The 13,958-nt window shown below is 41.3% G+C and overlaps 1 protein-coding gene across 1 annotated transcript in view; it reads left to right on the plus strand.

Moving 5' to 3' along the window:
• The window catches only part of GLI3 (GLI family zinc finger 3), a 306,231-nt gene that overhangs the window by 28,778 nt on the left and 263,495 nt on the right, over positions 1–13,958 (plus strand). The window contains exon 2 of the mRNA XM_011944494.1: positions 13,660–13,825. Within this exon, the coding sequence (XP_011799884.1) occupies positions 13,702–13,825 (124 nt within the window). The 5' untranslated portion in view covers positions 13,660–13,701. The remainder of the gene's footprint in view (positions 1–13,659; positions 13,826–13,958) is intronic.

Consider the following 13,958-nt stretch of genomic DNA (forward strand, 5'->3'; position numbering starts at 1 on the left):
TCCCGCTCGAAGTTCTTTGTTTCGCGGGCCCCGCAGCCCGCTCCTGCGGCCGCGCCCTTGCCTCCGGGTCCAGAGGTGGTCCCCAGCGGGGGGACGGGATGGAGTGAAAATGGCTGTCAAAAGGCACTCACAAGTAGAGAGCCGCCGAGCAAGGCTTGCATTCGCTCCCTCCTCCTGGAAGGTCCTTTTCCAAGAGTCCGACCCGCGGGCCAGCCGGAGACGGACTGGAGAATTTCACCTCCTGGAGGGGGGACGAAGTTTGCTGCAGTGGCGACGGCGCCCCTCACCTCCGCCCCCACCCAAAGGATTCAGAAGAACTCCGCGAGCCCCGCACGCGCCAGGCTCCTTCCTGTGCGCGGCGGCGCTCTACGGCTCGGGCTTCGGGCGCGCACGGCGCTCGGGATGGGCGGAAGGAGGCGGGCGGCGAAGTGGTTGCGCGCCGGGACCGCCGCCGCGGGGCTTCTCCAGCCGGGGCTTCGCTTCGGAGGGCGGGGGTGTGGTGTGAGCGGATGGAGAGAGGCGCGCCTCCGTCGTCGCAGAGGAAAAGTGAAAGTTGTACCATCTGTATATGATTTGGGATTCTCTTTTATTTCTTTTCCTTTCCAGGGGCACCGCGCACAGACACACAATAAAGTAACCGTGGTCCATGCAATAATCATTTAAGGTGCCGCGTTTACACAGAGCAGCAGGGGACAGTTACTTTCTTGAGTAGCAGCGGGAAAATGGGCGGGATAAGGCAGAGAGAGTGTAAATATTGACCCCGAACTTGGAGAGTTTGTGAAGCAACTTTTAAGCAGATTGCCTGAAGCGGACGCTCCACTCCACACCCGGCCTTTTATCCTTTCCTGAACTTCTATTCCTGTCCCCGATTGCACGTCCTTCTGTAAGATGCCGTCCCCCGAGAGGCGCTGCACCCCAGGCTTCCCTTCCTGACCCCGCGTGGAAAGAGGATTAAGGAGGCTTCCTCCACCGCTGCTCCTCCTGCCCCCAACTTCTCATCTCCCCAGTGCAGACTGCCGGGTAGATTCTGGCCTTGGGTACAGTGCTCATGGCCCTCTGCCAGTTTATATGTACATATATTTATGTAAAACATTTTCTCCCAGCTCTTTGCCAGCTGTTCCACATTTTCCAGCTGCCACTTCAGTTTGAAATGATGGACTGTCTGCGTCTCCAAGTCAAAGAACCCTTTAGTCAAAGGTATGGAGGGCCGGCCGCTGTGCAAATACATGGCAGTGCCATTAGCCGGGCTGGTATTATTAGTTCTAAAAAATACCTCCTGCTCCCCTTTTCCTCTCCTCCTTCTTCTCCCCAGTTAGGCTTTCCAGAGCACAGTATATACACTTCGCTGAAAATTCGAGTAATTAGGCCTTTCCCTCTTAAATGTGATTTTTGTATAGAATTTGGATGAGGCCGTTTTTTTAGATCCCTGAAATATGTGTCTGGTGGAAATAAATTAACTTTTAAAAATAAAAGAGTTTCAGCTTGAGCGCGCTAGGCATGACTGGTGGGGGGCCTGCATCCTGGCCGTCTGAAATGAGCTCTTTTTAGTCTATTTAAGGCAGGAACCATTCATCCTCCCCATGCTACACTTTTTGTGTTATTTGATGTCTTAGCATATTATAGACCGAAATCTACAAGAATTGACCTAAAGTATTAATTTTGAGTATTTATGTAATTGCTCGGTAATTTTGAATAGGTGCCTTGTTGATTGATTCCTGTAATTATTTCATTTAGGTTTTAGATTAAAAATTAATAGTAGTCTGACAGTTTCTTAATTACATGTGTCAAGATTATTTTGAAGGAGGAAAATGCTATGTTTTAAAATAGTGAAATAGCCTCAAAATCTCTTCATTTTTCTAAAGCAGAACAGCATTTCAGTTGAGGGAATATATTAAAGCTGCCGGGACTGGTTTTAACAATGTGAACTCTGTGAAGTATCTAAAGAATTTGTTTATGTTAGGAAATATTGGTCTTAACAACCTGGTACACAAACACTTTGGCCAGTTAGACTATATTCAAACCTAAAACAAACATGAAATAACATTTAAATTAGTTGTAATAGCATGCTTATACAGGGTAGAGAGTTTATTTTATACTAAAAGCTATTTAATTAGAAACTCCCCGCCTAAGGGGAGATCCTTTCAGGGTATGTAATTCTTAAAGTCAGCCTAGGGAAGCTTTGGTTTAAGATGCATGAATGAGTCCAATGTAAGAGGTGTCTAGTGAAATTTCACACAAGCAGAAACACTTTAAAAGATATAGATTGCATTATTGTTAATAGGCTGGTAGGTCCAACTCAGATGCCTACCAATTCCCAGTGCCTTTAATATGCTTGTGTTCCTTGATTGAACCTTGATATAAACACATTTCTATTGTATATCTAATTGGCAAAGGACTATAGACAGAAATGAGAAAACTCAATACTGATGAAAAATGGCTCTGTTGAGTTATTTCATTACTTATTTAATGAAAGAATTGTTAATTTATCAATTTGATGTGCAAAGCTAAAAGTTGGACTTTTCCTTTGTTTCTTGGCCAGTGAAGTTTCCTTAATTACCTGCATGCTGTAAGCATTTCAGACTTCCTCTGTGCTTAGCCATTTAGAGGTCTTTCCTTCTATGTAAGGTATCCTGCTTACTGAGACTTCTTCTCCCCCTCCTTTTTTTGAGGATAGAGTTTGGGAGCTTATGAAAGGAAACAATTTAATGATCATTGTTGCATGCACTCACTTACATGGAGACAGTAATGTACTAAGAAAAACCAGTCTTGAAGGAAAAGTGAATCAATGAGTCATGAAATCCTCAAGAAAACCTTAGTAATGGAATGTTAATGCTTTTAGACTATAGTAGATTATCTTAAAAGTCAGAGTTTTCTTCTTTATGCAATTGTTGTAAATCCCCAGCTAAAGAATTCTTTGAAGGAGGTTTTAGTTTTGCTGGCATTCATATTCTGAGGTCGGTCTGATTTGTTTTGGAAGATTCAGTAAATTTTCTGCCAACTTATATCATGAGAGGCAATTAAAATGCTGAAATGACTTTAGAGGACACACACACGCGCACACACACACACACACACACACGTTTGTTAAACAAAAGGTTCCACTCTAATAATGACTTCAGGTTGTCTTTTCATTAAAGCCTAGGAGAAGATGCTGCCCTTCCCTTCACGTTGTCATTTTTCTGGATGAAAATTGATCTGTTTCTGGTTTCAAAGCAAATAAAGGGAGACAGAATAAACAACAACAGGGCAGGGGTACTGCTGCAAACTTTTTCAAGTACTTTCAGTGTATTTTTCATCTTTACTTTTATTTGATGGGCCTGTGAAATAGAGCTGTAGACTGGCGAAGACTTTAAATGAAATTTCACACTTTGATGATTTTTTTTAAACTTTGATATATTGACAGCAAAAGGAGCTGCAAAGCTTTTATATAACTTGAGCAGTAACGCCAAGCAGCAGTCAAACGTCTCTATGCATTTGTGTTTAACTGCAGAAGAAAAACATGTCCATGGGCAGTGGAGGTTCTTATCAACCCCCTAATCCCAGATCCCAGCAAACCTTGAGGGCATGCCTCAGATCTTGCTGAAATCACTGTAGACTCTCACAGTTTGCAGATTAAATATGCTATGTGTTCCTGGCTCCAGCAACAGTTTTATGAGCTCACTAAGCATCCTGTTTTAAGATCCTTTTCTTAAGTTTTTAGGAGCTGCTAAAGGCAATGCTGTCTGGAGTAAGTGGTACTTGTTAATTTAGAGACACTTTAGATATTTCATTCTCTTTTTAAAAATTGCCAAAATTATTATTTTTACATCGAAAGGCCAGTCACTCCAGGGAGAGGGAGGAGAGCTGTTTGAAATAAATTGGATGTTAAATGTGTTTGGAAGTGCATTTGGTTGCAAACTTTACATGGTGTCTCAATTGTTTTATGGCACTTTTCTTTTGCCTAGCCCCTGAAAATGAGAGACTTTTTCCACTTGTAATTCTAAATGCACTATATTTGAGTGCCAAATTTCTTCACTACTCATTACCTCTGTGATTGTCTTCCGGTTTTTTTAAATGTGAAAGTGTTTTTTGTTCTGTGTGTATATATTTCAACCCGACAAAATGTCTCAGAAAATCTATGGCCTTCTAAAGAAGCTGAATGAAAAAGCCATTACATAGTTAATAAGGTAGCTTTGGAACATTTCAGCCCCCTCCTGAAAGGCAATATTGTGTTGAGCTCCACATCTGCATCTGTGGTATCTATAGTTGTACCCTCATATATGGCACTTTTGCATTTTGCATAGGAGTCATAATTAAAAAGGAAAATACTTACATAATTGTCCAACAACATGTCATATAATTCCCAAGAGAACCCTAGCCAATTTTGTGCTTAAAGGTTATTCAATGAATGAAATTGTGAAAGCCCATTTGTCAAAGTACTGCGTGGTTTCTGTTAGTGTTCAGGCCCCAAATTCATTGTCTGCCCAGGCCCAGCCATTAGTCATCAGTGTATTAGTGCTGCCTTCAGGCCATGCTGCCCAGCACTTCTTCACACCATTATAGCTTTGAAAGTGTACTCTGTTGACTTGTAGAATTACTGCTCTGATTTCCGCTTGGCTGGGTTTGAGGTAAGTCCCCTCCCTACCTTCTAGCTGACTGTAATCCTTGCTTTCTTTTAAAGCTCCTTTCCAGAGATTTAGGGGAAAACTTTCTTAAGGGCCGTGTTGGCATCATACTGTGGTTTTGTTGTGGCATGCACTGTACATATAAATTGTACCTGCAGTAAATTGGATTGACTGCTGGCCTGAAACAGCTAGAGGGACTTTTCTTTTCTTTCTTTTCTTAAGAGGGGAGGGGGCTAGGCGGTGGGGGATGGTGGCACAGGAGTACATTTTGACCCCAAGCATTTGATTGTGTACTTCTATAATCTTTATGCTACAAAATTAAAATAAGTAATGGGACATAAGTGCACTTTTACTTAAATCTTTATTGGAGTAACTTCAGAATGTAGTGTGATATTATATTGTTTATTTTCATGTGGAAATTTTTAGCTTTTGCTACTTTAACTTTTTTTTTTTTGAAGATTGCATGAAATGCCTAGGAAGCTCCAGAGTGCTTTACATTACAAACTATTGATTTTTACAAAAAGAGCCTGAAAACTCACCATTTAGATGAAAGATAAGTTTCAAATTGCAGTAATGAAGGACTGAGACAGTTAAGCCCTGTTATTGATTTCATTTTGTGATATTTTTAAAAAGAATGATTCAGTCTGAATAAAGTTAGCAGTGTGTAGAGAAATTTCATCCAGCAGCTTAAGAATGAAGCCTTAATGATTCTGATGTATGGAAACCTGGAATCTAGTGGCCAGACATGTGGAGCAGGCCATGCTACTTCAGGACAGTGTCTGCTGTTTGAACTGTGGATACTACAATGAAATTCCATATCAGAGAGTTTCATTGAGAGGGTGTATAGTCTGGTGTAGGTTACATTGGCAGTTTTGTACATGCAAGGTGGAAAAATAAGACAGCTAAAGAATTCTGTCTGTGAACAAGCAAAGTTTATAGGGTAAGTGGACCATGGGGTAATTTTTACTGGATAAGCCTTAATTACAAATGCTTAAATTCTGAAAATGTTGCTTTTAAATCTGCAATTAAGAATCAAGAATCAAAAGTTTAAAAGTTGGAAGGATAAAATATGGTAAGTAGTACTTCACAAAAAATACGTTATATACCTTTGGGATAGCTATAGATGATTTTAACATGCAACAGGTTATTGGTCTAATATTTATGATGGTTTAAAAGTAAATTACTATTCACAGAACATACACTCTACTCCCTTATACTCCCTTAAGCCTTACTGTGAAGACACACATGATTCTAAGAAACCAAAGCTATCCAAGTTCTATAAGAATAATTAAAGTTTTTTCTTCTGAAAATGTGTGAAAACTTTTAATTCCTATAAGCCTTAGTGAAGAGAGACAAGGGGCACATTTGATCAGTCTTGATATTTTTGTGATACATGTGGATTTAAGAGGAATACAGTTTCATGAGCTTAGCTGATCTATAGACTGATAACTGACTTCCAGATCTCCTTCTCTGTTTGAGGATTGCCTGTATCCAGCTAACCCATAGAAAGTGGGGGTGCCAATGTGCTCCACATTATTGCTCACTCTTCAATGGCACCTGCTATGCATGCTGCTTCCTGCAGTGCCTAACCAAGGCACATGGGACTCATAGTTTTACAGAACTCAGAAATGGTAACAGGTATTAGACAGAGACCTCATACTCCCCTCAAGTGTTTCTCATCAAGTACTTCTGGTAACAGAGAAAGAGTAGCTGATGATCTTTTCTTTTAAATACAAATGGCAGAAAAGTAAAACTGGCTCACAGAAATGTCATTTGTGATTTCAACTGCAATAGCAATGATTATATTCATGTTGAGTAAGCTTTTCAGTGGTTGAAGTTAAATATATGGATTTCTTAAGAATTTAGATAGTGTTAATTTACTAAAACCAAATTCACTTAATCCATAGCCAGGCAATTATTTCCCCGTAGAGTAATTTAGTTCCCCCTTAGAGTAATTCCATTTGGGGATGTCTGTCATGAATACTGCTTATCTACGATTAGGAGCATCAGAAATGTAGGAAAGAAAGATTGAAGACACTAGGCAGTGGATTTGGGGAACCCTGAGCTACCAAATGGCAAAGCAGACAGATAGAAACTTTCTTATTTGGAGTTAAGGCACTAGGCTTTCCTGATTATGGAAAAATAATCATATATAAAGGTAAAATAACTATACATGAAAAAAATGTTTAAAAATTAATGAAGATCTCATTAAGAACTTATGAAGTTGGGCCTTTTTTTTTCTTCTCCCCCCCCCCCCCCTTGCAGAAAAAGGAAGGCAACACAGACAGGGAAGGGAGAGGAAATGAAGCCTTAGGAATCCTGGGAACTGCCAGGGTGTCACAAAGGTTATGCATATCTAATTGATTTTACCCTCAGAAGATATTTTGAACACAAGGAAACATCAACCACATTAAAAACCTATAAGAGGTTTTCTATGGTGCATGAATACATGAAATCCACTGAAATGTTTAAAATTCCCTGCATATTGCTCATTGAAACTCAGACTATTTCTAACTTCCAGAATTGATCAAAAAGTTAAAATCAACATTAGTTTGTACTTCTTGATTTTGAAAAAAAAAATCTCTTTCTAAAGGATTTATTTATTTTTGAGAAATGGGTTATTAAATAGCCACAGGGAGGTACATGTCTTTAATAGGAGTTTTACCTGGATGGTTAATCCAGGAGTAGCATCTTCAAGTAGCGGTTGATATACTAGTAATACAAGTATGAGAGCAATGTCACTCTTCAGTGCTACAGGGTAGGTTGCCTCAAAAATCCTTATGACAAAGCTGCTTTCTTCTGGATATTTAAAACAGCAAATCAAGGAGATTATTCAGCTTATGAAAATACAGGCAAGTGTAAATAAATGTTATTTCTCTGGAGGAAAGCCTTCTTCCACTGGAGCAATAGTGCCCTAAACTATACAGGATAATTTCTCACTTAAGGCTAAGCCATGGTGCTGTTAATAGCACTGCCTCGCCTGGAATGTCTTCTGTTTCTGATCTCATTGCCAGTAGCTGTTTTAACCTATCAGCAACAGATCGGGTTATCATTAAACAGGCTTTTAACTTAGTTGTTTTAAATCTTGAAATACACTAAGAAGAAAAAGCGAAGAGAGTTTTTGTCCGAGTTTAGGCAACTTAAAAATAAACCGACTGGCTTAGGGAAATAAATGAAGTAGTCTGCTGTTGAGGAAGGATGCACTATCATGATTGAAGGATGCTGTTCCACTTCACCCTACATTAGAAAGTTGTTTCATTCACGTCAAACATCATGTTTAACGTTGGCTTTGGCATGGGTGCTTTCTTTTTAAACATAGTAAGTGTCTGAACGATAAAGGAATCTTGCTACCATGAGGGTTAGAGGTTTCACTGCAGAGACTTGCAAGGAGAAAAGCTAATTTTTTCACATGTTCCCACAATTGTGACTTTTCATACTTTCTATTTACTACAGAAAGCCTCTGGTTGTTGAGGTTGAACATTGAGACTCCACTCAGGGCCTCCCTGAGCTCAAGACAATGAGGCGATGTGTCTGTGTCTTAACCATTCACAGCATTTGAATCTATGTGTGGCAGCTAATGAAGAAAAACACATTGGGGGCCAGGTTCATAGAAGGTGAATTCGACGTTTTGTGAGCAAAGCACACGCCTATTGGTTTTGTGAAGGCTTTTCAAGGGATCCCCAATGTTTTATTATAATGCCACACTCAGGGTGGTTGCATTGCAAAGTACCTGGAAGGTTGCAGCTCCCTGAATTCAACCAGTTAAAAGAGCCTTCTGAACGCAACCAGGGACGGCCCCTGCCAGTGTTTGCTGGAAATGTGGCTGGGCCAACTGTAGAGTTTGCAAATGCCCGTGAGTATTCCGAGGAGCAGGGTGACCAGTCTGACAACGCCTTGATACGGGCGACTTCTGCACTGGAGGGAGGCTGCCAGGCGCTGCTGGCGCTGGAGCTCACCTCCCCACCCCCACTTCGCCCCCAGCCCTCGGCATTTTTTCCCTTTCCCGCGGCCTGGCTGGCGGAGATGCATTGTCTCCTAAAAGGCCGCTTCAGGAATGCTGATCAAAGCCAGGTCTGGGAGCACCCCTTCTGCCCTCAGACACCCAGAACCATCTCTGAGCAATCCAGCATGTTCTGTTTGCTGGCGCGCGGACTGTGGCGCGCCGGGGCCGGGAGAACTCGGCGTGGACTTCCCCGCGCTGATGTAATGGATGCGGCTACGCGGCTGCAGACGGCGCTGCGTGGGCCCGGCGCGCCCACTAATGAACCCTCTGCGCCGCCGCCGCGGCCCGGTACCTCGGGCAGGGGACGCGGGCGCGGGCAAAAGTGGTGAAAGGCATGAAAAACATCCCTTGCCACCACTGGAAGAAACCAGAACCTGAAGGGAGCTCGACAGGAAAGCGCAGAGAGCGAGCGAGCTTTCAAACAAAATTGGCCATACCCGTACAACCTGAGCAAAACAATTACCATAATCAATGGGGACTCGCCTTTGTAACGATGAAAGTTTGTTTGCGGTTCCCCTGGTCCTCCGCCCCTTGCAGGTGTAAGTGACGACTGTAAAGAGGACGACTTGAGGCGTTTGTGTGCAAGTGCTGTGTAATATGTAGGTCCCGGCAAGAATTCGCCAACGTGGTAAAGGTTGGGTTCTCTTGCTCGCTCTCTGTTCTCTTGCTTGCTTTCAAAAGCAGACCTGCATTACAGCATCACCAGGTCAGTGGCTCCAGGAAGCTTTAAATGCCTTGTGTTGGAAGAGGTTGACGCAGGTTCAGATTTATAATTTAGAAAGAAAAGACCCACCTGCAGTCAGGTTGCAAATAGGAGACGGATTAGATTTAAAATAGGGTCTGAAATTAATTGTGTCCTGGGTTTAGGCCTCGGGGAAATAACAAAAGGTTCAGGGATAGTTGAGTGGGAAAAAGCCTTGACTGTTTGCTTTCAGGAAGGAATGTTTATCTCTCCTTTTACCTATAAAACTTCAAGCTTTAGGAGGGATATACCAATAGAGCAATTTTCCTTGGTTGCTTTTCTCTCTCTCTCTCTCTCTCTCAGCTGCTGGGACTCAAACATCAGCTACAAACATTTTCCCCCTTAAGCATGAAAAGTCAAGGGGCGTGCCAGCAAACCTTGCATGTAATGTTTCAGTGGTGAAAGGGATTGAAGGAGAATAGTGTGGAGTCCTAAGCAAAGAAATTATATCGGGGGAAAAAGTATCATTTCATTCACATCTGAAACACAGTGGCGTGTTTTCCTCAGGGAAAAGTCTTTGAAGTGAAGCAGAACTTAAAGTTTTCTCTTGATGCTTAAGTTCTAAATAAATTATACGTCATTATTTTTAAAATTCTAGATTTTACAAGGGTCGTGGAGCTACTGTCCTAGTGGTGTTTCGAGATTCCGTGAGGAATTTCTACTGGCCACTTCGATCCCGAATGCTTCAATGGACCAGCTCAGGACTGACTTTCCAAGCTCCTCTTACTGTTCCCTGAAAATTCCATCACCACAACTCAAAGCGGCCACCTTTTGCCGCTCAGTGACTCTTCACCCACAGTTTGATGAGGTGTGGGCGTCTAGAATGTTAAACTTTCTCCTTTATAACTGACAGGGACAAAGTTGTAAAATAAGCTGATATAATTTATAGGAATGTACAGGAAGCAGATGTCTTATTTGGCACGTTGCCATCTTTATAGCCCAGTTCCAAGCATAAACCACACTTTTAAATAATTAGTTACTAACTAATGAGATCCAAAAATAAGTTGTCAAAATAGAAGAAGGGGGTAGATTGTTGAGTGACCACGGGCCTATTTTTAAAAAACCCATTTCAGAAGGGGGTAGGAATTAGTATTCTTTAAGACCATTAATTAGTGTGATTTCAGTCAGTGCCTGGAGCTTTACCTCTTCTCACTTGAGCCTCTCTCTATGGTGATGAGCATTGGGAGGGTTTTATTGCTTTGTTAAAATAAAGTCCTTTGCCTTGGGGGAAAAACCAACAACTCCACAAAAACCAAGTTTGTCAAGGAATTTTGGGAACTTGTCTCCTGATTCCTATTAATTAGCACCCTCTGCTAAGGAAGGTACTTAGTTCTTACTAGGAATCCCATCTCTTAATGGGTTTTTCTGGTCCATTTGCATGTTTCAGTGTACAGTTTTAACGTTGTAGACTCTTTTCAAATACAGCCAATAAAACTGTTATGTGTGTGTCGAAGGGAACAATTATAGTAAATGCTTGTTTATCCCAAATGGCTAAGAATGGAGTGTTTGGATCAATTAAATATTTCTGCTAAAGGTTTTAGTTTTTATAGAATTTGCCAGTTTTCAATGAAACACTGAATATGAAAAGAAAATGTATGTAGCTAAACCAATGGTGATTGAAATTCAAGACACTGCAGAGTCCTGTAAGTCACAGGGTCATTGATGCAATCATTTATGTACTCAGTAAACATTCCTATGTGCCCTAACTGCTGGGAAAGTAGAAACCTTGTCCTCATGGAGCTTACAGTATGGAAAGGGGAGGTGGATGTTCAGCACAGACTTTTCCAGATGAAGAAGAGTTTATCATCATTGTGATGGGTGCTAGGATAGGTTTGTGTAGGGCGTTGGAATTCAGGATTCTAAGATGCAGTTCATTCATTAGTTCATCCAGTCAGCAAAGACTTCAATGAGTATATACTTCACTGGGTATACAGCAGTGAGCAAAAATAAACGTGTAGAACAGTTGTTCAAGGCTCACGCCTGTACTCCTAGCACTTTGGGAGTCCGAGGCTGGTGGATCACCTCAGTTCAGGAGTTTGAGACCAACCTGGCCAACATGACGAGCCCCATCTCTACTAAAGATGCAAAAAATTAGCTGGGCATGGTGGCAGGCGCCTGTAATCCTAGCTACTTGGGAGGCTGAGGCAGGAGAATCGCTTGAACCTGGGAGGCAGAGGTTGCAGTGAGCTGAGATCAGGCCATTGCACTCCAGCCTGGGCAACAGAGTGAGACTCTGTCTCAAAACAAAAACAACAACAACAACAAAAAACAAACTTTAGTGAATCTGACAGTTAGTGATGCTTGCTAAAATTGAGATTCCCGGGTGCCACCCTCCAAGGCAAATGCATTGCAGGAATCTGAATGCTTAGCAAGCACTGTAGAAACGCTGATACAAATAGTTCTTGTACCAAGTGAGAAACGATGCCGATTGTATTGGATTATTCTTGTGGCATACTTTAAAGATGATATTTGAATCAATTTTGAAGGACCATTACAAAAAGTAATTATTCTGAGATTGTTAGAGCTAGAAGGGACCATCAAAGATTTCTCCTTTAAGGTTTCTCTATCCGGATTCTTGGAAAAGCTTTGAAGGTCTGTGATCCCTTAGAAATTAAATGTGTACTTTTGAGTTTAAGGGTATTTTCTGGGGAGAAGCTCTTTAACTTTTAACAGGTTCTTAAAGAAGATGTGTTTCCCCCGCCCAAAGTAAAGGTCAGATCTCACTGCCTGATTCTGTCATTTGACAGATGAGATCACTGAGGCTCAGCAACAGGTTGTTGGCCGTTGTGCACTGTCCAGCTAGCCTCCGGGGGTCGCCATGCAGGTAGCCCTGCCTTGGGACTCACACACGTTGGCTGCACTCGGAAGGGAGATCTCAAGCCCCCTTTTCTGTTGTATAATACTTTGTCAGTGCCCTTTGAGGGGTGTCTCTGAATTTGGAGTGGATCTTACAATTGATATGTAAATTTAACTTAGTGCTTCTTTTTTCTTTTTTATTCTACAAAAGTTGTTCTTAAATAACTTGTGTGTTTTACAATGAATGACACTGGATAATCTCAGAAAAGAGATGGAAGTGAGTGGAAGAGCTGGTGTTAGTTACAGTGTGCCATGTGGCCTCTGGTTCTTAAACATTCTAGTTACTTGAATTCCAGATCAAGGAGGAATTTATTATGCAATGAAGAGCTTGCAGTTGCCTTGCAAATATGTGTTAAAGTAGACTGAAAATATTTTACCTTGTATTTTAACTTTTTAAGTTGATCAAGCAGTTACTTATTTCATTTCACTCACCACTGCTGTAATTGAGGATGTCGACATCTACTAAATGTAGAAAAATAAGCAAGGTGGCCAGACCAAAGAAATGCCTTCTACGAAAGTTGCAATCTAGATAACATGAAGAAAACATGCTAGAGAGGGTACTTTTCCTCTTTTATTGTATTCTTTGTAGGTGTAGAACATGACTGCAAAAAGGAACATGAAGCAGAGTGAAAATTGATGAATGATGAATTAGGGCGATTATCACATGAATGAAGCCAGTGAAAGACAGACCCACTGAACCTGCCTTTAGCTGACTTTTAATATTTCCTAAGTGAGCCCAGTCTTTGCTATTACAAAGACCTTTCAACTTTTCCATGTGGAATCAAGAGCATGTTCTATTACCTTTGTCTTAAAAATGTGACTTAAATGAACTGAAATATTCTCATGCTTTAAGGAGGTTAAAGAGTATAGCTTACCTGAATGAATTAGGATTAAGAGGTATATTGCAATTCAGATATCTTTATGAAAGAGGCAAAAATCACTGAACTGCTTGGCCTGAATTATCCTCTGATTCAGAATTTAGAGTAGGCCTTCAATGTTAGAAATTGTCAGACTCTCTTTAAAAAATCTAATTAATAATTAACCTTCCCCTGCTTTGGAAGTTGTTCAAATGCCCCTTCCTGTAAAGCTGGCCACCTGAAGAGACATTTGCAGATGTGGCTTTAAAAAGTAATATGACACTTGTTTCACATGATAGACACAGTTGCAAATTGAGATTTTTAGACCATTTGATACCAAATGCTCAGTAGGGATTTGGGAAAAGTACCACATTATGGGCATTTCCCTCAGTTCTCTTTTTTTGCATGTGTAGAGTTTCACTGGTTTGTTAAACTTTGAGACATTTTTGCCAGAAAACCTGTGAAGTGTCATCTACATTTTGAATTTCCTAAAGCTCTAGGCTTTTCTCAGATGACAGGTGAAGCGGACTTTTGAAAGTTTTTTTTTTTTTTATTTCCACTGTTTTGGAAAGTTGATGGCTCTGTTGTTTTCTTTAGGGCATTTTTGGTCGAAGAGAGCTGAAGTAATGAGAAGACATCATGGAGGCCCAGTCCCATAGCTCCACGAGCACTGAAAAGAAAAAAGTTGAGAATTCCATAGTGAAGTGCTCCACTCGAACAGATGTGAGCGAGAAAGCCGTTGCCTCCAGCACCACTTCTAATGGTGAGCAGCACAGGGATTACCAGCAGCCCAGCCTGGAGTCATTTCTGTGTTCTCTGCATTCCTTGTGAATTGAGCGTTTGCACCTGGACCAGTGTTTGTTCTAGGAGAGGCTAAAGAAAGCAAATGGGGCGGG

The sequence above is a fragment of the Colobus angolensis genome, unplaced genomic scaffold (genome assembly GCF_000951035.1).
Source record: "Colobus angolensis palliatus isolate OR3802 unplaced genomic scaffold, Cang.pa_1.0 Scaffold232, whole genome shotgun sequence".
NCBI lineage: Eukaryota > Metazoa > Chordata > Mammalia > Primates > Cercopithecidae > Colobus > Colobus angolensis.